This window comes from Montipora capricornis, chromosome 7 (genome assembly GCF_036669925.1).
Source record: "Montipora capricornis isolate CH-2021 chromosome 7, ASM3666992v2, whole genome shotgun sequence".
NCBI lineage: Eukaryota > Metazoa > Cnidaria > Anthozoa > Scleractinia > Acroporidae > Montipora > Montipora capricornis.
In genome coordinates this window covers 41,362,151-41,383,941 of record NC_090889.1, presented here as the reverse complement: position 1 = coordinate 41,383,941, position 21,791 = coordinate 41,362,151, and the positions used below count along the sequence as shown (strand labels likewise).

At 39.3% G+C, this 21,791-nt stretch overlaps 1 protein-coding gene across 1 annotated transcript in view; it reads left to right on the top strand.

Annotated features, from left to right (window-relative positions):
- LOC138055985 (uncharacterized) overlaps window positions 1-20,958 on the top strand; it is a 25,361-nt gene extending 4,403 nt beyond the window's left edge. The window contains exons 3-11 of the mRNA XM_068901843.1: window positions 2,723-2,851; window positions 3,229-3,384; window positions 3,876-4,028; window positions 4,796-5,002; window positions 6,514-7,329; window positions 10,445-10,539; window positions 11,408-11,536; window positions 18,037-18,148; window positions 18,870-20,958. Coding sequence (XP_068757944.1) covers window positions 2,723-2,851; window positions 3,229-3,384; window positions 3,876-4,028; window positions 4,796-5,002; window positions 6,514-7,329; window positions 10,445-10,539; window positions 11,408-11,536; window positions 18,037-18,148; window positions 18,870-19,156 — 2,084 coding nt within the window. The 3' untranslated portion in view covers window positions 19,157-20,958. The remainder of the gene's footprint in view (window positions 1-2,722; window positions 2,852-3,228; window positions 3,385-3,875; window positions 4,029-4,795; window positions 5,003-6,513; window positions 7,330-10,444; window positions 10,540-11,407; window positions 11,537-18,036; window positions 18,149-18,869) is intronic.
- The last annotated feature ends 833 nt before the right edge of the window (window positions 20,959-21,791 follow it).

Here is a 21,791-nt window from a genome sequence, read left to right as displayed (position 1 = left end):
CTTACAAATGAAACTCATTTCTGTCTCTGCTAGAGATGTCAGAGCAATTGGATAACATTGGACGGAGGAATCAATATTGCGAAAAATGAAGATTTCTAACAGCGCTTCGGGAGGGTATCGAAATCCAAGATTATGGTTTGTCCATCAGTTAGCATAAACGCGACACAACTATACATCTGACCGCAGGATTTCGGTATCAAGATTTCTGACAAGGACGCGTGTGGTCACGTCGAACTTTCTTAGTTAGTGTGTGACGACCTTCAAAACTGCCTCGGTCAATGCGAGCTTATCGACACGAGAACAGGGGTTGTTCTATTCAGCAACCGGCCGCATGCCAGAATGATAGTTACAATCAAAAATTCGAGCATTTGCAAACAATGCGGATCTGAAGGTCTTGAAATTTAAAGAGAGAGAAGCCCTTACCCTCTTGGCTAGTGGTAATTCATACACTTCCTACCAAAAAAGGTGCTGATCACATTATCTCAATCATGACTGGAGTCGATCAGTGATAAAGCTTGATCCAACACCTTTTTCGACAAACGAAGGGACTACTTGTGTTGGTTATATCTACATCGGGAAACACAGCTTGATATTTGTAATTGTTAATTAATGTATTCAAAGAGATATCGGTTTTGCGGCTCTGTCCTCTATCATCAAGCCTATTCATCTTCTGTAATGTGTCTACACGGAAACACAGTTGGGTAATTGCGAAAACAAAACAGTTTTTACAGGAAAATACCTTTGCCGAGAATGGATGCTTGTCATGCAAGGATATGGAGGTTGACTTTGCTATGGAGCCAAAAAAGTTCTTGTCGAAGTGTTGGAAGATGTGTTTGCTTCCCCGATAAGCCCCACCCTTCACACTGTGGATGTTTCGGTCAGAGACAATATGTTCACACCAAAATGATTGCAATGTAATAGCTAGTAGAGGTCCAGCCAAAGCAAATGGAGACATCAACGATTACCATACAATTACATTCAAACGGAATTCAGCTCAAAGTATGGGTTTGCTGACAAATGATTCGCAACGTTACACAATTTCTCATCCACTAATGCGGAGTTGGTGTTCGAGTACAATACATTATTTCAATTAACTTTGCTAACAAAAAAACCGTCATGTGCTCAGAAATACGACGCCAATGAAGAGTTGTGGGGCTGTCATTCTCTTTGGCCTCCTTTTTCCACTCGAAACGTCAGGTTTTCGTTATAAACGGGTTCAATAACACTGGATTTTCAGAGTGAACTTTGTGTGAGAGTCCAAGCCAAACTCTTGGCGTTGACGTGTGTAAATGTGGACAACATAACTGGTGAGGTACTTCAAAATGCGAAGTGAGGTACGCAAACAAGAAGTATCGGACTTTGCATGACAACTAAGACTTTGATATTGCTGCAATATATGGCCATTTCTGTTGAGCCATGATGACCTGATGTCTCAGTATGTCCCAAGTCCATCATGAACGGAACACTTTATGGGAGGGGTTCTCTCTGGACGGTTGTTCGAGTCCTTTAACCACTCAAGGCATCTCAACAGCCCTTACCATGTAACAACGGAATTGTTTTTTTTTTTGGGGGGGGGGACGGTCTTAGATAACGTCTACAGCATCTAACAATAGAGCCTGGCGTAAAAATCAAATTAGAACCCCAGGGAGGGTAAGCATTTCTCATCGCTGGAAGGAGTTCGTGCCGTTGGAACAGGATACTAAACGAATAATTGGTCACCGTTCAGCGTATTGACGTTAGCGGCGTAAATGTCGAAAACTCAAGATATTGACTCGTAGGTGGTCCTTTTCCGTGGTATGTGTGGATGACTTCAGCATCTTTGAAAGGAAATTCCTGGAAACCGGTTTCCGCAACAGGATATTATCACTATTTACAATATCCACTATTTGTTCGTGTTTGTAAGCATCTTGGATATGGTCCTCTTGTTGGCTTCTTTTTAAGAAAATATAACTGTAAACGACTCGACTCCTGTAGGAGTTACACTGTCACTGGAAATGAAACCCTCTTTGCGACGAATGCTCGATTAATAAAAAAACTCAACCCGCCCTTTAATAACATCTCTGTAATTGGGCGTTTACTGCCTCGAGCGGTAAAGCCTTGGGGTTAACCCCCCATAGTTTGTGTGTCGTCCAGAGATGTTCGACCGTCTCCATGGAGCCTTCTATCCTGGAACATTGTTGAGTTTTCGCAGTGTGGTAATCGTCCATGGTCAGGAAAGGTTGATGCCGTTAGAAAGCTGGGTGATAAATGTGCCCGAAGGTCAATTTCATCACCGTCAAGAATTGTATTGGTGGTGGCTTGGGCGTTTATTTCCACGAAAAAATCCATTGCATGTCAAGCAACAGCTGAATTTACGATGCTCTCTGGATCCGGTATATACTTTTTTCCATCAGGACCGAATATGATGGTGGGAGACACTTAAATTCATCAACAATCTATAAAGGAATATCTATAGTACAAATCTGATAGACATTCCTCGTGTATACTACGGCCGGAATGTTTACTTTGCCGAACGAAGAAAAACAATCTTGTTCAAAACAAGGCACTATCCTTTATTTCTGAGGTTCCCTTCATGACAATGTTACCCAAAACATTGGTAACTTGCGAGAAAGTATTGAATGTACACTATGGTCAAGGAGATCAAAATAACTCTTTTGCACTTCAAAAGAACACAGAGGGTCAAAATTTATGGCTTTTTTGCCGGTTACTTGATTTTGGACAGGTCAAGCACGCACCTTTCACATCTTCTCCATAAAGACTTGTTTGTACCATGTGATTCCATCTCGATACATTGGACTGGGCACTCTAATTCCCAAGTTGTTTTTAAAGTGGAAAGAAATCGATATCATTGGTAAGTTTTAGCTTTGAACCTTTTTCAGTACTATCTCACTGTAATGATGCCCTACAAAAGCGGGTTCTTGTGGTGGAATTATGTAGTTTGGAAAAAAAAGACCAACAGTTTAGTTTGGAACGCATTACAATTTATACCAGTGTTTTTTTCCGGTTTGAGAACTGAGTTTTCTGAGTAATGTTTCGGCTGAATTAAACTTGGAAATTTTATAGCTTTTAGGCACCGCAGGATATCTTTAAGATCGTAGAGGGTATGACTCTTCCAAGCAGGTGATTAACAGCTAAACAACTGAAGCTGTTGGACATGATCATGAAATAACCACCAGCAGTCTCAATAGCCGTTTGTTGGCAAATTTAATGTGATTTTTTTTTCGACAGATCTCCCATGCACATTTGATCTTGGCCTTTGCACCTGGCACACATTTTCCAACATATCAGTTGATGGACATAATGTCACCACGACTTGGAAAATTCTAGCGGAGCATTCCTGGCAGTTGAATTGGGGAGACGATTACTCATACCTCTCACCAAATGGTACGCTAAATTTTTCAGAAATAAATTTGATTTGATTATATTATTTTTCCACAAATTTACTGTAGATGTCAGTGGTATGGGTCTAATTTGACGATTACTCTGCCTGGGGAAGTGTGTTTTCCGGTCGTCTGGCTTGCATATTGTGCCCAGAAACGCATGTGATTGCATTCTAAACTGGTTTTAAGAAACGTTATGAAGAGGCCTCTTTAAGGTCATCCACCCGTTTCCAACAGTACTTCTAACAGTAGGTTAATTTTGGGTCATGTTTATTGTACCCGTTAGTGTTGTCTTGAGAAGTTGAATTAGATGTAGCTTTGATAGCGACGTTAAGTTTACCGCTTTTATTTTTTGAGAAAAATTATGTTGAAGTTGAGTACATGGGAAACGGGACATTTCGTGGTGTTTACAATGAGGTCATTTTGAAGCATGGAAACTGGTGGTAAGTGACTCAGGTGTTTCCTTCGCCTCACTTATGCTTCTTTTTCTTCAAGGGAAACGGCTTTCTCTTACTAGTAATGATCATTTGGATGCCCATGCAGCCATCATCAGTCCTGTCATCACAAAGCACTCGCCGTTTTGTTCCTTGGTCTTTTTCTACCAACAGGGAAACGAAAGTGCCCTCTTGTCAACATACATACAAACAGGTTTGTTAATACTAGTGTAAATTACATTCCTTGTTTTCAGGTCAGTATGCTCTTATTCTTGATGTTAGGTACCATCTCCACCTAAACTTAGTGCGAAATTTCCTTATGTTTCACAAAATTCAGCATTCCCAACTCTCGCGGGACTGAAGTCATTAAAAGGGAAAATCCATGTACAGCAAAATGCAGCTGAAGATTTTAGGTTATTCTAGTTAAGAACATTATTTACTGTTTAATAAACGAACAGGAGTGCTCTTTTGGGTTTTAAACCATGAGGGAAGCCAAGTGCTTTCAGACCCAATCAAACACGACCTGTGAGTTTATTGAACCGGCTTCAAAAGCACGCCACAATAAAGCGTGTCCCTCTGGAGTCTGAAGAAAGGTTTAAATAGGCCACTTTGGAAAATACCATAATACTCTTTGTTTATCCGCCCAAATTTTGCATAAGCATTGTTTTTGTTTTCTCGTGGGACCATTTTAAGTCCAAAGAGAAACTGTTTTATTTCACCTATTTTGTAATATATGTACTCCCTGTCAATATTCTGTTGATGCTTGTGTATCTAGTCTCTCGTGCCAAAATGGTTCCTCTCCCACTTCAAACAATACTTTCCCAAATCAAATCGACTGCATGAGATTTTCTTTCGGAATACTATATATCAATAAGCCACATGTCGGTGGCCGAAATACGGGTGAGCCCCGGGTCAAACTAAAGCTTTCCTATCTGTCACTTTGGAGATCCCATTATTCCCTTTGTGCTTTTAATGTTTTAGGAACATATCCTGAAGTTAAGCAAGAACTTATCTGGAGAGGCAAGCAAGGTGAAAAAGAAAGAACTTGGGTAAAGGTGCAAATCGCTCTTCCAGCAGATCTTGATGAGTACAGAGTTCTATTACATGGCAAAGTTAACAAGTCGTTGTATAATCACAGTGTAAACTACCTGTCCATTGACAACCTCGAACTATTGGGCTGTTCAAAACGTAAGTGGCCTTCAACAGTTCTTGATGGGACCAAAATTGTAAAGAGAAATAATGATGACTTTCAGGAAGAGGACTGTTATAATGATGACAATGAAGAAAAAGCAACTTCAGGATACTTGTTTCACCCAACGTAGCAGTTTGAAGTACGATGTATTATTTCTTGGGATCATAACGGCCCAGAAATTCCTCAAAAAACATCCTAATAGTGGCAGGAGACAACTGCATTAATTTTGCAACATAATGTCAATCATTCTCACTGTTTAAGCTGGCTCTCTCATGCATGATATAAATCGCTTGAAACTTGTTTGTTTTCACTCTCTTACACCTCACCTCGGAAATAGGGAAAAAGACCTGATACAGTCAAAACAACTTAAGCGTTCCTCTGACGAGCGGATTAATGAGTTCATTATTGCAACTTTGATTTCAGTAATCATTTCAATAATCTGTTCGTTGGATGAATAATGCAAATTCAAATCAAGCCTCAGTTCAAAACTCAAATTTTAATTGGAATATTGCTGTCTTTCGGTGCCAGGTCGGCGAGAGAATTTCACAGGCCTACTGATTTGCATAATATGACATAATCTGTCAAACAACGGTCATTTCACTTTAGCAACATTACCTTTCTGTAATCTTACCAGTATTCTAAAACTTGAGACACTATGTTTTCGAATTCCAGAGATTGGACAGAGAAATGAATTTAAAAAGAAAGGCAAATCACAGTTGTTATCACCTTGGCAAATTATGCAAATTGGTACACCTGTCACATTCTCACGCCAGCCTGACACCGGAAGCGAGCAATAACCCAATCACTGACGCTTGATTTGAATTTTGCATTATTCATCCGACGAACAGATTATTGAAATGATCCTTGAAATCAAATTTGCAATAATGAACTTATTAATCCGCTCGTCATAGGAACGCTTGAGCAGTTTTGACTGTATTTTCCTTTTTTAACTCAAATAAATAAACGCCCTTCTAAACACAGGGGATATTACACGGCTGTTTGTGGCGTAACGTACAGCTCATACATATTATCAGTATGAGAAGATAAAACTCCTACCTACAAGCAAGCATGTAATGTTGTCTCGTATGTAAAAATCAAACAGTGAAACTCTGACCTGTTTGCATTTTACATGGTAACCATAGCAAAGGGCATCTTTTTCGTTTAAACATATCAAATGTTCGTCCCAAAAATTCTTTGATGTTTACAGAAGAAATAGGTTTTGCTTGTTGGTGCATCTGAAGTCTATAATTCGAATTGTATACTTCATGTTATTGTCACACTTGTAGCAAGACTATTCATTACCTCTGCCTTAAGCCAGAAGTTAATGGGTTAGCAACCCCTACATCCACTCAAAAACTATGTCCTCTTTAATTGTCCACAGAGATCAGTTGTACAACCCCATTAAAACAACAGAATACAGTAAAATTATTATTGTAAACGTATTTTCCTTAATTGGAAAAGGAAGCATGCGTTTGACAAGAATGTTTTTTTTTCTTATTTTTTTCAGGAGATCATCGCATATCTAACAGTGTATTCAGTGGCCACTTTCTGATAGCAATAACTTACATATCCAAGGCCTTCCAAAGCAGGCAGAATTCTATTTCTATTGAGCGCTGCAAAATCGTTAACTCTTATGTAGCAATTTTTATTGACATAAGGGATAGTGATTTTACTCTTGCTCACAATCTCATTTCTGGAAACTATAGGCTTTCGTTTGCAGCCACTTTGCGTGTTAGTCAGGGCACAGTTTCTTCAAAAGGTTTGATCTACCGCAATACTATTACTGGAAATAATAACGGGATCATGGTAAAGCAAGAAGAAAGATCAAAAGGTGATCCTGCCTTCCTCTACATCCTGGAAAACGCGTTTGAAAATAATAACTATTATTATCATTGGGGTCAATTCCAAGGTCGTCTCCTTAAACTTTTGAACATACCATGCTGGATTAAAAACAACGTTTTCTTCAATAACTCTAATTTTATAGTCATTGAATCTACCTTTCAAGGGTCTTTTTTTAAAGGCCAGCAATGTGAGATGAACACTTTTTATCTCAATCGAGGACCGGGACAGTCCTTTAGAAGTTGTACTGTCCTGTCAGATGGGCAAATGAGTTACCATTGGAACAACTTCAAAAACCCTGCTTTCCTGTACGAATTTTGTGCAACCAATGCTACGGACAAGATACATGCAGAAATGAACTGGTGGGGTGTAGACCAAGAGTCTGAGTTGGCGTTGCGGATTCTCGACAGAGAAGACTTTGATTATTTGTCCACTGTTATATACAAGCCTTTCCAAAAGCTGCCTCCAAAGGAAATTTTATCACGTACGTATTGTAGTTTAGAATACTCCACACAAGTTTTCAATGCAGAGTCTTATGAGCTAACTCAAAGGTGATGGGCAAGAGAAACAAAATAGCTTAGAGCAATAGAAAGGGCTTCCGGAGTTATTTTTTGGGTCCATTGGAGATCAGGTCTGAGAGGTATATACATTGTATCAAATCAACACTTTGTTGATCTCAGTTTATGTTAAAAATCTCAGCTTATCTCCAATTTGACAATTATTCATTCAAGAGGAGGTGAACATTGGTGAGTTTTGACCATCGCCTCCTGCGAAGATCTTACAGAAATAACTCCTTACTTGCAGAGAAAAAAGTCCGCTTATTTCGTTTACTCTTATACAAGAACGGGGTTAATCGGAAAGCGCCAGTATATTGCGATTACGGGAACTATTGTCTCTTCGGCTGTTTAAATTACTAAAGACGACGCGTGGAAAGCATTATTCACTTCTGTTGTATGTCTAATTTAATGATACTTATGCCTAAAGTAACTTTAAGTGCCAAGACTGTAGTTCTTAGAGTGCATTAATTCGAGAAATGTTCATGCTCTTGACTCTCAATTATTCAGTCAATACTCAGCCGTAGCTTTTCTTCTTTTTCTTCTTCTTCTTTTCTATGCAAATACACTACACAGCAAGCAACATATATATGAAAGCCATATATATGATCATCGCAGATATTAATTAACGTTACTTGAGCTGTAACGAAAGGAAAGCCTGGAATATTTAGGCTTGACCAGGATTCGAAACCTGACCTCTGCACCGGTATCGCAGAGATCAGGGAGCAGAAAAAACGAGCAGAAAAAGCATACCCCTCTGTGCTCTTCCCTAAACACCCGTCTCTAAGCCACTGACACGACCTCTCATCAACTACTTCACTGACATCCCTCGTAAACTTCCCATGGAACCTCCCGAAAACATACCAAGTTCCTCCTCCTTAACACAATTATACACACTGATCAATCCTCTCCTGCCACACTTCTACTTCATGTACATTCACTGCACTCCCCTTCTTGTGGAACGCCCCAAACGTAACATCGTCTTCATATCCATTGCCCTCAGTTTCCATATTTCCAAATCCAAAAGCCTTGCACTGTCCCTTATCACACATATACCCTATGCATTTATCACCGTAATGAAATTCCTACCGTATAACTTCAACCTCGTCACCAGTTTCACCCTTCTCAAATGCCCCTGCTCGACCTTCTCCCTCTGCAAAAGATCCATATCCTCCAACACAACCAATTCCCTATATATCCGTCTTCGCCAACCCACTACCACCTGATTATGTGGCAACAAAATATCTTCATAAAGAACCTTCAACCCCTGCTTCAATACCAAGACAGCACTTGTCCAGCCCAACCCCATATCCCGTGACAAAAACGCGCACAACGTTGATCAAGCCCTCTAGCTCCATAAACAGGAAATAAATGATCAACCTCTGACCCTTCCCAAGCTTGTACCCGATGATCTCTCTTTTGAACAATATCATGAGAGGAATCATCATGAGAACAAAGAGTGGAGACAATGACTCCTCCTCGATTATTCCAAATTTGATCCTTACTTCATCGAACACTTCCCTGGCGGCAAACGCCTTTTCTTCACTCGAGCATCCCTTAACATCACCTTGTCTGTTAACAACTGATCCTTTGTAGCTCACAACTTGTTCCTCATCTCCCCATCCCTTGCCAAATCCTGCTGACATTTCACGATGCTCTTCCCAATTCTTCTTCGCCACCTGGGTTTCTACTCTAACTTGTTGCCTTTCTTCTTCCCCATCAGCCCGAATCTTCCACTGCTACATACCACTCAGTCTATAAAAGCCTGTTTATCTCCAACACAGAGATCCTATCCTTCACAAGAATGTGCATTAGCCCTTCCACAAAATTCATCTCTCTATTCACCTTTTCCTATCCTACGCCTTCAAACCAATTGCCTCAACCCACTCCTCACTACTAAAGACTGTTCTCATTTTCTGAAGAACTTCCTTCTCCTCACTTCTCGACACTCAAGACCATCATCATCGAGAAAAGTAAGCAAGCTCTCCACAACCACTAGACCTCTCCATGGATGCCACCCATCTTCCCCTTATCATCCTGTCCTCGAGCCCTTTCCTTACCCTCAAAACCAAAACAGTCCAGCTTATCCAGAATCATTTGACTTGTCGATACCCTGGATCACTATGTCCTCCCTCTCCAGATCTTTACCTACCGCACTCTCAGATGTGTCTCCTTCATCCATCGCCTCTTACTCAGGAACAACACCATCCGTACCCGACTCACATCTCCCACATTCCTCATCATTACTTTCTCCAAGCAACACATTTCACTCAGCATCGATGATCACTATCGTCCCTTGATTTGGACCCTCCTCCTTCCCGATCTCATTCCCTACCATCTTCTGAATCTCACCCCTCTCCATCTTGGTCAACAGATTATTTAGCATTGCGCACTCCAACTGTGAGATCACAATTGTCCCACAAAACCTTCACTTTCTTGATTTCGCCTTCCGTCCTCTTCCCACCAATCCTGACAAAACACTCCCACAACACCTTCCTCTCTTCATTTGTCCACTTACACTTGTTCTTCCCTCTCTTCCCAGCCTTTCCCAAGCACAACATCAATCTTATTACCCTCTCCTTGTCAACCTTCACAGCCTTTGGTTCCTCCCTCCCCACCACAATCAAACTTTTCAATGCCACAGCTCTGATACCCCAATGTAGCTTTTCAAGAAAACTCTTCCTTGTCAGTGGGGTTGCCAGCAGCCCCAGGCTCGTCCTTCGGGACCTAGCCTCTTCTTCCAGCATTTTCTCAAGATGGAAAACACTTGAGAAACGCTGTAAAGCTATTCAACCGTAACTCGCCTTTTGCTACACTATTAAATCTCTCGGTCATAAGTTCGTTTCTCCAGTTAGGGATATCCACCGGCACCACTAGAATGAGTGTGCTCACCAGCTGATAATGATAATGATATAATAGTATACTGATGATGATAATGATGATGATATTAAGAATTATTACAAACCGTAGACGGAACATAGAAAACTTACTATATGACTTAATATTTTTAAAGTAAAATAAAACTACTCTTAATCTGTTATATAGGTGGATGCCCACCTGGCTGGATGAATCAGGATTCAATTTGTGCAGTTTTAAGGGGTGGAGGCGAAACGTTTAAGGAAGCAAGAGATTACTGCGAGGTATTTCTTTGCCGCCGTTGTCAATATTATGAACGCTCCGCAATGAAAAGCAAACAAATCAATGGGGGAGGGGGTCCTCGTTCCCTTGTTGCCTTTAAATAGTTGCTTGTGTTCCCTTGTTCTCCAAATTACCATCAAACTTGTTCCCTGTTCTTTGAGCCCTAAAAATCGGTCAAAATTGTTTTTCTTCCCTTGTTCCCTAAAATATTTTGACATTGTTCCACTGCTCTCCACTTCAAATTAGCTATGTTCCCTTCATCCCCAAAATCCCTGCGAGGGCCTCATTAGCATGAATGCACCTATAACATGACCAACCATCATCATATATAGAGCGTTTTTACATGACGTGACGGCGGCCATGATGATGTACCAATTCCTCCGGGAACTGAACTCTATTTTTATGCAAATTTTTTCTTTTGTTTCAGTAATAAAACAAAAACATGGCTGCTGGTCGCGTGAGTGAAAACGTTTCAAACTGTATGACTCTGACCACTAACACGTATTCACCAATGGCGTGGTGAATATCGGTGAATAAAGACCTTGCCTTCGTTTCGGTTTATATTTACCGATATTCACAGAACCTGAGGTGAATAATTGTTTTTGTATAAGTACATAGGTGATTATTCGTCTGTCGCCTCGACAAAACGGCTTGCGGCCATTTTGAAAAAACGCTTTGGTGATTATCGCGTAATAACCACCTCAACTGCAACCAACCTGCTCAGAGATTTTTAATAATCACCTATGTAATTATACTAAAAGCCATTACTGACAGAATGAAAAAACGTAGCTAATCGTAAGAAGGTTCTCCGAACAACCAAACAAGGAACAATCATTTGACACATCTCTGTCAATGTTGATTTTGTTTTAGTACTATGGAGGTCATATTGCATCAACCACAGATGCAGCAGATTTGAAAATTGGCTATGCAAGAATGGAACTATCAAGTATTTATGGCAGTCCAGCAGTACCAATATGGGTGACAAACGGGGAAGCTAGCGTATGTATTTTTGCCTCAAAATTGAAGAGAAATTTATCCTTCCCTCAATCCATCCATATAACCTCTCATACATCCAGACTCATGTCTGCATGTCATGGGTCAATAATATTTTGGAATTGCCTCAACACCTTTCAGTTCTAAATTTTGTTCTAGTGAACCTGTTACAGTTTAAATTTAAGTTTAGGCTATTTTAAATTTAACCTAGGTTGATTTTTTTCAATCAAGGTCAAGTTTTTTCAACCTAGGTTATTATGAACTATTTAAAAAAGGGTTTTCCCTTTTTTGGGGATGTGATAAGAAAATGGAGCTTATTTTAGGGGTGATAAAAAAGAAAACAATGAAACTAAATTCCTCCTCCATCTTTCCCTTGCCTTCCGTTCTTCTACCATTTACCGCCTCTCCCTTTCATTCACTTCTACCTTACTGTCCCTTACTTTACTACCACAACATTCCATTCCGCCCCAAGGATTCGAACCCTCTCACCTTAGGACGTCCGAGAGCCTCCTCGAAATTAACCGCTAAGCTATCAAATCAGAAACTGAAATCCGTTGGATATTTTCTCCACCATTTTGCACATGCGTTTATAACATAAATTGAGACTTTATCTCAGCCTCAGTTACATGGCTACCGAGGGCATTTAATGAAGAAGTCAAAAGGGTGCCTAAAAATATTTTGCAAGAAGTGGGCTCTTGATTCTGAAGGACAAATTGTCAAATATTGTACGAAGTTCATTTACGTCGCCATGCAAAATACACCACGAACAAGGCATCATTTTCTATTCTTTGTCATGTGCAAATAGATCTAATTGATTTTCGTAAAGTTACCTGTAACTGTTCTAAGGAGCATACAGTGTAACTGGCTTTCTTCCTGATGAAAATCATTACTCAAAGTATCGTGGCTATTTTCTCTCAGATATAACAGAAAAAAATTAGACCTTGATAGAACACTAGAACGTCGATTCTCGATGGTGCGACGTCGGTCGAAGTTTTAATCTGACAAAGGAAAGTAATTTGTAAGGGAAGTGATGACGGACTTTCGCCACAAGCACAATGTTCGCCCTGCGCAAAAAGGATAGTGGCACGGGCAAATAGAACAAACCGTTGCAGGTTTATAGAGAAAAGAACTTGTCACCAAAAACAGGTTCTAAAACCCTCTGGGATATAATAAAATGAGATTTTGTGGCACACATAAACCGATTTGCCCTATTTGTGCCAGATAAAACACCATTTTTGTGGTTGTAAATACTTTGTTGGGCGATTTTATTGCCGTTGTTATTCATGTTGTTGTAAAAGAAAAATCCCTGTCCATGTATTTTTTTGAGATAAAATCCACATGCCTGCATGCTCCATTTCCTACCAATGCCAATGTTTTAAGTTTTTTACGTTATATGATCATTTTTATGGAAAGCGCTATCAGCGCAAAAACCATGGTACACATTGCGTATTAAACAGAAATGAGAAGACTACCTTTTGAGCTAAGAAATATAATTTTTAATTTTTCACAGTCTGAGAAACATTTCAGTCATAATTATTTTATTTATTTAATATTTATTTATTTAAAAATTTCGCCCTGAGGCAGGTGGGCATACAATAGGACACTAGGTCCCCTGCTTGGTAAACCCACCACCTAACAATCCCCCTAATAAAAAGAATTGATACCCATTCCCTGGAACCCCAATAATAAAAGAAAAACCAAAAGAAAAAAAAACAGAAATTTAAGAAGAACAACCTATAACAGTATTGGGGCGGCGGCACTTCGGACAGTCTAACTTGTAAGGACGCATGTCATCTTGATTGAAAACTGAACTTAGTGTGTTATAGAAAAACGATTTTAACTTTTTCTTAAAAGGTACTATCTAAACATCTGAACTTATGGCGATAGGTAATGTATTCCATAATAACTACATACTCAATATATCTCGTTTCTTCTAGCTGGGTATATGAATAAGAACATGGAAATTTCCACGTTCCTTGGATCTCAAATGAAAAAAAAAAGGGCATGAAACTTTCCATGTTCCCAGTTCAACCTCAGCTGAAAGAACATGTGAATTTCCATGTTCCTTCGACCTTAACTGAAAGAAAAGACATGAAAATTTCCATGTTCCTTTGCCCTCAGCTAAATGAAAGAACATGGAAATTTGCATGTCCTTTGATCTCAGCTAGATGATCTGAAGAACATGGAAATTTCCACGTTCCTCTGATGTCATGCAGCTAAATGAAAGAACAAATGGAAATTTCCATCCGAACTAGGTAAAAGAACCTGGACCTTTCCGTGTACCTTTAATTTGAGCCACGTCCCCTCAATTTCATATATATGAAAGAGAAGGGTCTTAAGTTTGGCTGAAAGGAATTGCAAATGAAACCTATCAGTGCCCCACTGAAGAGCGTGACGTTATATAACAAAAGCCATTTTCGGAATATCAAGTATTCAGCTTGATACTGAAGCAATGAGGACAAAAACAAAAGAAACACTTTGGAATGAATGCGAAAAAATTTGCATATCATCCACTTTCCTTTGTCTTTGTTCTCTAAACCTCATTTTCGAGCTGAATTTTAATATATATAAACCTATTTAATAGTAAATGTTAATTTTACCTCTTCCAACAGAAGGTGGAAGCAAAAGAATGTGAAACATTTCTGATAGCCAAAAAATAATGCCGGTGTCAAAAAGGTTAATTTCCAGCATGTTCTATATTTGACCTATTAAAAGCTTAACTTGTACTAAAACTCTAATTTATAATGTTGATAAAAAAAATTGAAAATATATGACAAACCTGAACTAATTGCTGAGAAACTTGCATCAAGAATTAAAAATAAAGTTTAAAGTAAGATTCTTCCAACGTAAGTTATGGCACACTACTGAGGAAGTAGATCATGGCGTGCGGACCTGCAGATTTCCGTGTTTCGTCATGATCGACGCAGCCTTCACTTCCAGGAGTTTCGTTTGAAAAGCGCTATAGCACCGTTTTCGCTTCAGCGTTGTAAAACCAAAAACAAAGACACTAGAAAGTTACGACGTTCTGCAGGAAATACTCGGGAGTCCCCTTTGCCAAACACAGATCGAAGTAACTCAAAACTTTGTTTACTGGCCATGAAAGCGCAAAACAGACAGAAATATGGGGACTAGTGACTTTCTTGAAATCGCTTCAAGTTTTGCTTCTGATTGGCTGAGAAGTTCTTGTAACGACGGATCTTAAATGGCTCCCGCAGGTGTTTGCACGTCTTATTGTAATTGCTCAGCTTTTTTAATTTGTAGTTTTTATTGCTGGTCGTTTTCTTTAAGCCCAATTACTGGTATTTTTTAACCTTCCATATTTACATTAACTCAAAGTGCTCGTTTCCAACTTCTTTTACTATACCAGCATGCCTTCCTTCAATGCCTCAAGAGGATTACAAACCCTGGATACTTCACTAGGACTCCTGTATCGGCCAGCATACACTTTATACGAACACTTAAGCAAAAATTGTAACCATCTCACTAAATTCCAATTCGATCGTATGCAGGATCTCTCTGAGAACCACTTTCGGGTGAGTGGAGCTTCCTCTACTTAGCACAATACCTTATAAGGTTTTGCTCATTCCCAACAAATCGGTGCAACTGCAAACTCTTTTTGCCACCGTATTAAAATATCAAGCTTCTGAAATAATGTCAATACGAAATCGTACTAGAAATATTGTGCATGATGTCGCTTCTTTCTCCTAGCTTCATTGAGTTCCACATACCGGCGGTAACGCATTATGGAGATAATTTTTTTGGAAAACACCCATCCGATGCAATTTATCACCCATCCAAAAAAGGCACGCAAAACGATTTGGTAAAACCGATGTTCCCAAATGTTGGTAAAACTGGTGATTCCAATTTTCTGTCACTCAATTCAGCGTGGAAGTTTCGATCCTACATCTAGATTAAGGGAATATGCATTTGCCCCTGTCTTTTGCATGTTGTCTGAGAAAGGAAACATGGAAATTTCGATATTCTTTTACATTTTAAGGTGGGCAGACAACGAGGAGTCATATTGCAGGGACATGTTGCAGCGACATGTTCCAGAGACAGAAGGGTGTGTAGTACACACTAAAGCGACATGCATTAAAGTCGTTTAGCAGGGACATGTAGCAGGGACAAATTGACAACATTTACACATGAAAATGCTGCGGGTACATATTTCAGGGATATGTTGCAGCGACATGTCCCTGCAACACGACCCCTCGTGTCTGCCCACCTTAATAGATAAAAGGAGCATGCAAATTTCTGCGTTCTGTTTATACATTATACCCTATAAGAACATGGAAATTACCATGTTTTTTTGCATTTCATGTGGGAAAGGAATATGGAAATTTCCATGTACCGTTTACATGTTATATCCGAGAGGAACGTGGAAATTTCCATGTTCTTTTACATTTTATGTGGGAAAAGAACATGGAAATTTCCACTTTCCGTAATTGCCATGTTTACATGTTGTGCGTGAAAGGAACGTGGAAATTTCCATGTTCTTTGACATTTTTAAGTGAAAAAGGGACATGGAAATTTCCAAGTTACTTCGTATTCTGCCTTGGAAATTCACTTACCATTTTTATTTACTTTCTCTCAAAGTTACTCCCTTCAAAAGGTAACGAATTGCTTGATAATTAACCATTCCTTTTCCCAGAGTGGAACACATAGTAACAAATTACCTCTAGTTTGCCAGTTTAAGTAAAAGTCTGGAAAACAATTTTAGAGCTGATTTTTTTGTGTTTAGTTTCTCTATGAAATTGGCATGGTAATCAATAAAATGACTAAAGGTGCCAGTTTTAGAATATCCCCAGTGGTGTTAGGACGTGTTCAAACCACTTGTTTTATTATCTTGGAGAAAAGGCTTGTAGAAAAACATAATCTTTTACAAAACCATTGCCAAAATGCCGTATGAGGTGGTTTTCGGAATCTCTCGGAGAAAAGAAATCAAAAGGCCACAAATAAGTGGACAAGTCATCATCTTCATTGAGGATACCAACGTCACAAGAGGTGGTTTACAGAATCAGTGCTCAAAAGTATCGGTTCTTCGGTCGTGCCAGAGGACCAGAAAGTTTACTGGGTGACCAGTTTTGGTAAAATGAAAACCCTGGTTGCTTGAAGCAAAAAAAAGGACAATCAAACCGTAAAAGGAAATTAACTAGCACCTGACTCACTTGTCGGGTTTCTATTGTCAACGTGCGATAGTAGCGTGAAGTTAACTACAATTAATTTGCCCAGCTGAGCATTTTCCCATGTTTTGAGTACCCGTGGCTTTTTGAAAAACATTGTCAGATAGCGAAATGCACTCCATTACTAAATCCAGGCTTCCCCACAAAAAAAAAACTAACAAAGAAAAAAATCACGGGTGCACACCAAAAAAAACTATGGTGTATTCAAGCGCCGTCGCCATGCATGTGATTGCATCTTAACACAGAGTGCAATTAATCGCAAGGGGTTTCCTAGTGGGTAAACAACGATTTATCAGGGCAACCTAATTCACGGGTTTTGTGCCTCAGGCTTTTGAAATAGGGACTATCTGAATATTTTTATTTTTTAACTTCGAGCACTGGAGAAGGGTCCTCAAGTATTAGAGACTAGATAACCCAAAACAAGCTATGGGTAGTCAAGTAAATCAACTTACAGGTTATAAAAAAGTCACAATGTAGCTTTAGATAGACCACTTTTAAAAGCAGCCAAGAAATCTGCTTTCCTTAAGGAGGTATCTAGACGATTCCAAAGACCATGAGCAAAATTAACTGAAGACCAATTTCCTCATCTTCAAGTAGCGCAGGATTTGCGAAGATTATTTTGTAATCTTGCAAAATGAAAAGTCCCTATTGAATGAGACTTTACCGAATGAGCGAAGTTGTTTAGCAACTTATACATAAACGGGGCATGCTGATCCATACTACAGCGAATATAAAAGGACTCTAGCGATAACTTTGGATTACCCCTCAAGAAGACACTAGACAGAAGTATGGGTCTTTTAATTGTAACTTTTTAAGCTACATTCAAATTTTTCTAAACCAAGGCAGCATCAAACTATGTGTGATTGCCAACCTGGTTACAATGTGATCCTTACCTTTCGTTAAGCATAGTCATATGTTTTTTGTTTTTATGGCATTTTTATTTTCGTTATTCCTTTTGCCTCTAATTGTTTTTGTTTGAACTATTACATGAGACGTCAAACACACCTCTTTTATCTTAAAGGCTCATTTTCCTGTCATTTCTATTCATTGATGAGGGTCTCCCAGGGGCTTTGAGGAACGAGGGAACAAGGCTAATTTGAAATGGGGAACAGGGAAACAAAGACAAAATACCTTAGGGAACAAGGCAACAAAAACCATTTTTAAATAAGAGATCCAAAACAAGGGAACACCAGCTTATTTTTAAAGGAAACAGGGGAGCAAGGATTCCTAGGGAACAAGGGCCCTCATTGATTTTTGAAGAAGAGCCTTTCGTAATAACATCCTCGAGGATACTATGAATTCAACGGGTTCCTTCTTTTTTAGCGGGGAGATGTCGATAATCGAGAGCAGCAATGTACTGTGATAGCACAAAATGGAACTCAAACGATTGTTCCGTGTAATGGGCTACATCCTTTTATTTGCATCAGGAAAGCTGGTAAGTATAATAACCAATTTAACTTTCCTTTCTAGTGACTTCTTAATGTCCTTATTAGTGACTTGTAAATGACGCTTTGTAATTAAACACAAATGAACAAGCATAGAAATCAATGCTGCTGCCGTCTCTCGTGCGCCAAATTTATAAGAATAACCAATGAAGCAGATTCCCACATAACTGATGGTTGTGTGCCATACAGCATACCAAAATGCAGTAGGTTTATCTGCATACATGTAAATAAGACCTCTACTTTTTGAAGGACCACACAGTGGATTGTCAGATAACATGGCTAATATATTGATATAAAGATCTGCTAATTGCAGTGTTTAACCAAGAGCGAGACAGATTTTTTCCTATACGTCGACAATCAATTAAACGATATTAAAAGAAGAATTAATAGATAGATTTAGCCAAGCCTAAGAGCAATCCTCCCGTTTCTAACCCCAGAAAGCAATATAGTGTACAAGGAAATAATTATGCTTCGGCATAAAGTACAAAAATAATCGTCATTTCTGTATACAGTTTACAGTGATCAAACAGATAAAACACCCCTGAGCTAACAGCAGTAAACAAACCAGCCTTGCAAACAGTAACCAAAAATTTAATCAACAACTTAAACTCAAGTTACATGCACAGTAATCTCTTTCACAACATTTTCGGTTTTGAATGATTATCTTTACACCTATTTACTGCCTTCAACTGTCTTGCCTTTTTTCTTCAGAATCGAGCACAAGTGATCCGGTTGCATCGACCACAAACCCGAGTTCGGATGTTGCATCGTCCACAAACTCGAGTTCAGATGTTCCAATGTCACTCCAGCCTCAGACCTCGAAATGGTACACGAAGCCTCCAGTTCTAATTGGAATGTCTCTTGGCTTTGTCGTTTTGGTCGCTTTGCTGGTTATCTTGTTTATCGCAAAGAAGAAAGGACAGACTCATCCAAAGCAGAATGACAAAACTCAGGAGTCCTGGGATAACGAGGCCCTCGAACTGGATACGGTTTTATAAATAACCTCTTTTTAACTTAAGTTGTTTGTCTCAACAAATCTTCAGTCAAAACCTTCCTTATGATCGGTCTTCTTGCTTTTAGACTTGTTTGTAAAAGTTGGCGGATCTGGGTATCATGTGTGGACCACGGGCTCGGAGACTCCTTCCAACAAATCAACTGGCTTCTTGAATGAAGCGCTAAGTCTCCGTCCACAAGTATCCGGAAATTTTTGCACTGTTTTTTTTTTTCTTTCGGTTTTAAAGATATCTGCGTCCTCACGTAGCGTATTCCAATCATTTTCGAACCGTTTTCACTTTCCACACGTTTCCCAATGAACTCTAGTGCCCAATGCTTTTGACAAAGATTCTGTTTGTTAAGCATGCGCAAAATCGTATGTTGGCGCCATTTTCTCTGTTTTGATAACGAGTTGCACGTGAGAGTCTTTTAAGGTCCAAGGTCGATACCCCATGTTGATTTACCTCACCCGGGAAAGACTGGATCTGATAGTTTTACGTCGGCGTATTGGAAAATTTGGGGGTACGTCCACACGTATCCGAATTGGCAGCGTATTCAAACATTTCCACTCTAGAGACCGTGTTGGAAAATTTCTGAATTCGCCGGATACGTGTGGACGCAAGCCGTATTCGAAACAACAAATTTGCGGATACAAAAATTTCCGGATAAGTGTGGAAGGTGCCTAAACGTGTTTCAAGCTGGTCAATTTTTTTTTCCCAAAACCGTGTCATTTTCTTTTTAAATTGATGATAATATCAAATCCAAAGACCCCCTCTTCAATGCAGAAATCCTTCCATAAAGTCTTCTTTCTTCGCCTTTCGTTAAGTTTCCTTCAGCCTCCTCGTTGTCTTTCATGAAGCTCTAGCTCCGCCTTCGTACACTGTCATTTTTTTGTACGGGTTAGGTAGCGGAGATGACATTGTTACGCGCACCGTAGACATTTGACATTTAAATGCGTTTCTCATTGTACTCTAGTGTGCAAGAATGCAAGGACAGGAGATGCGTAAAGATAAATGATTTGTTCGTTGAATGTGAATAGGGAACTCAGGCAAGGACAACGTTGACAAGAAAATGAATATAAATGAAAGAAATGTGCACAACGAGACAATAAGTCAAAAAAAAAAATTGATTTGCACGCCCCGTGCGTTGTTGTTGTTGTTGTTGTTTTTTTTTCGTTCATAGTTTTTCCCTTGTTTCTTGTCCTGACATCAATTGAAATTACCTCATTTTAAGAGCTCACGTGAACACCTAAGGAGGAATTATTAATTTCCAATCCAAATATCAACGTCATACACACAGATGTTTTTTTCTCTGGAAATTGGATACACGCTTTCTGTTCGTACGGCTTTGATCGAAAGAGAAAAAAAAACTTCCCACGGTAGAACTTGCGAACTTAGAATTCAAGAAAAAACATCACCAGGGTTTCATCGTGCTCTCGCTCAATTTCACGTAGTAGCGTGTGCACAGGATACCCACGACCAAATTCTCTGAATCACTTTTGATTAGAAATTTTTAATAGATGTCCTCGTTGTAGTTGCTTAAGTTCCATAATATGCTATTCAGTGTAAATGTTGCCATTTGTTTTGTGATTTTTGTGTGCTTTTTAAGGACCGTGATCCTTGCACGATAAATGGTGTACTATTTTTGCTCAAGAAAATCAAGGGACGATATTAGTCATGACTATTGTTGTCATGGCCTCTCAAAGGACCATCTGTGGAGGATTGTAATAGACCGAGTATGGTATATTGAGCTCTAAGCTGTTAAAAATGTTTAAGTATACGTTTTCTTCCTTATAATAAAGTGTGTTTTTTTCTCACTTTAACTAGTAGTCATTGAATCTTGTTCGTAATTCCCAACATAGTTGATCTCAGTTCTTCGTAGTATGGTTTTCATGATTTTCTCGTATCACTGAAACAAAATGGGTAATACAGCTTATGGCAGGTATGGCAAAAGCCCTTAGACACCTGAAACTTACACGATATTATAATAGTGATTTGTAGCATGTTGATCTAAGCACTCATTCTAAATGTTCGCTTTTAGCACAGTTTTTGTAATAAGTATCTCTTAAATTATCATTGTAAAAACAAGGAAGAAGAAAAAAAGATCTAGAACCGTTTTGAAATATGACAAAAATCCAGGACCTCTCACTTTGCTTTGAAGTGAAAGTTTCTAGCCTTTCAAGAAAGCTCGTTCTTCAGCCTTTTTCTTTCAAACTAGTCAAAGCCAAGTCAAAATGCCTGGAAATGAAGTTATCTTTCAAATACAGATTCCGATGAATTTTTTTTCTGCAACTTGCTTTCGACGAATGAGTTGTATTTAATCAACGTTTGCGCAATAATAATTAGTGAGGAATGAATTGCGAAAGGGCGCAGCTCACGATAACGGGCTGAAAGCATATGAAGGCGCCTCTGGCTGCCACTATGCAGTCCATGTTTGATGTCGGAGCACAGCACCACGGCTAGATGTCAATTATCTGTGAGTCGATTTTGATGAGGGAAGAAAACCGGAGTACCCGGAGAAAACCCCTCGATTCAGGTTGAGATCGACAGAAACTCAGCCCACATGCAGGCCGGGGCCAGAGTTGAACCCCGGCTGGCAGTGGTGGGAGACCCGATGGATATCCACTAAGCCACACTGACA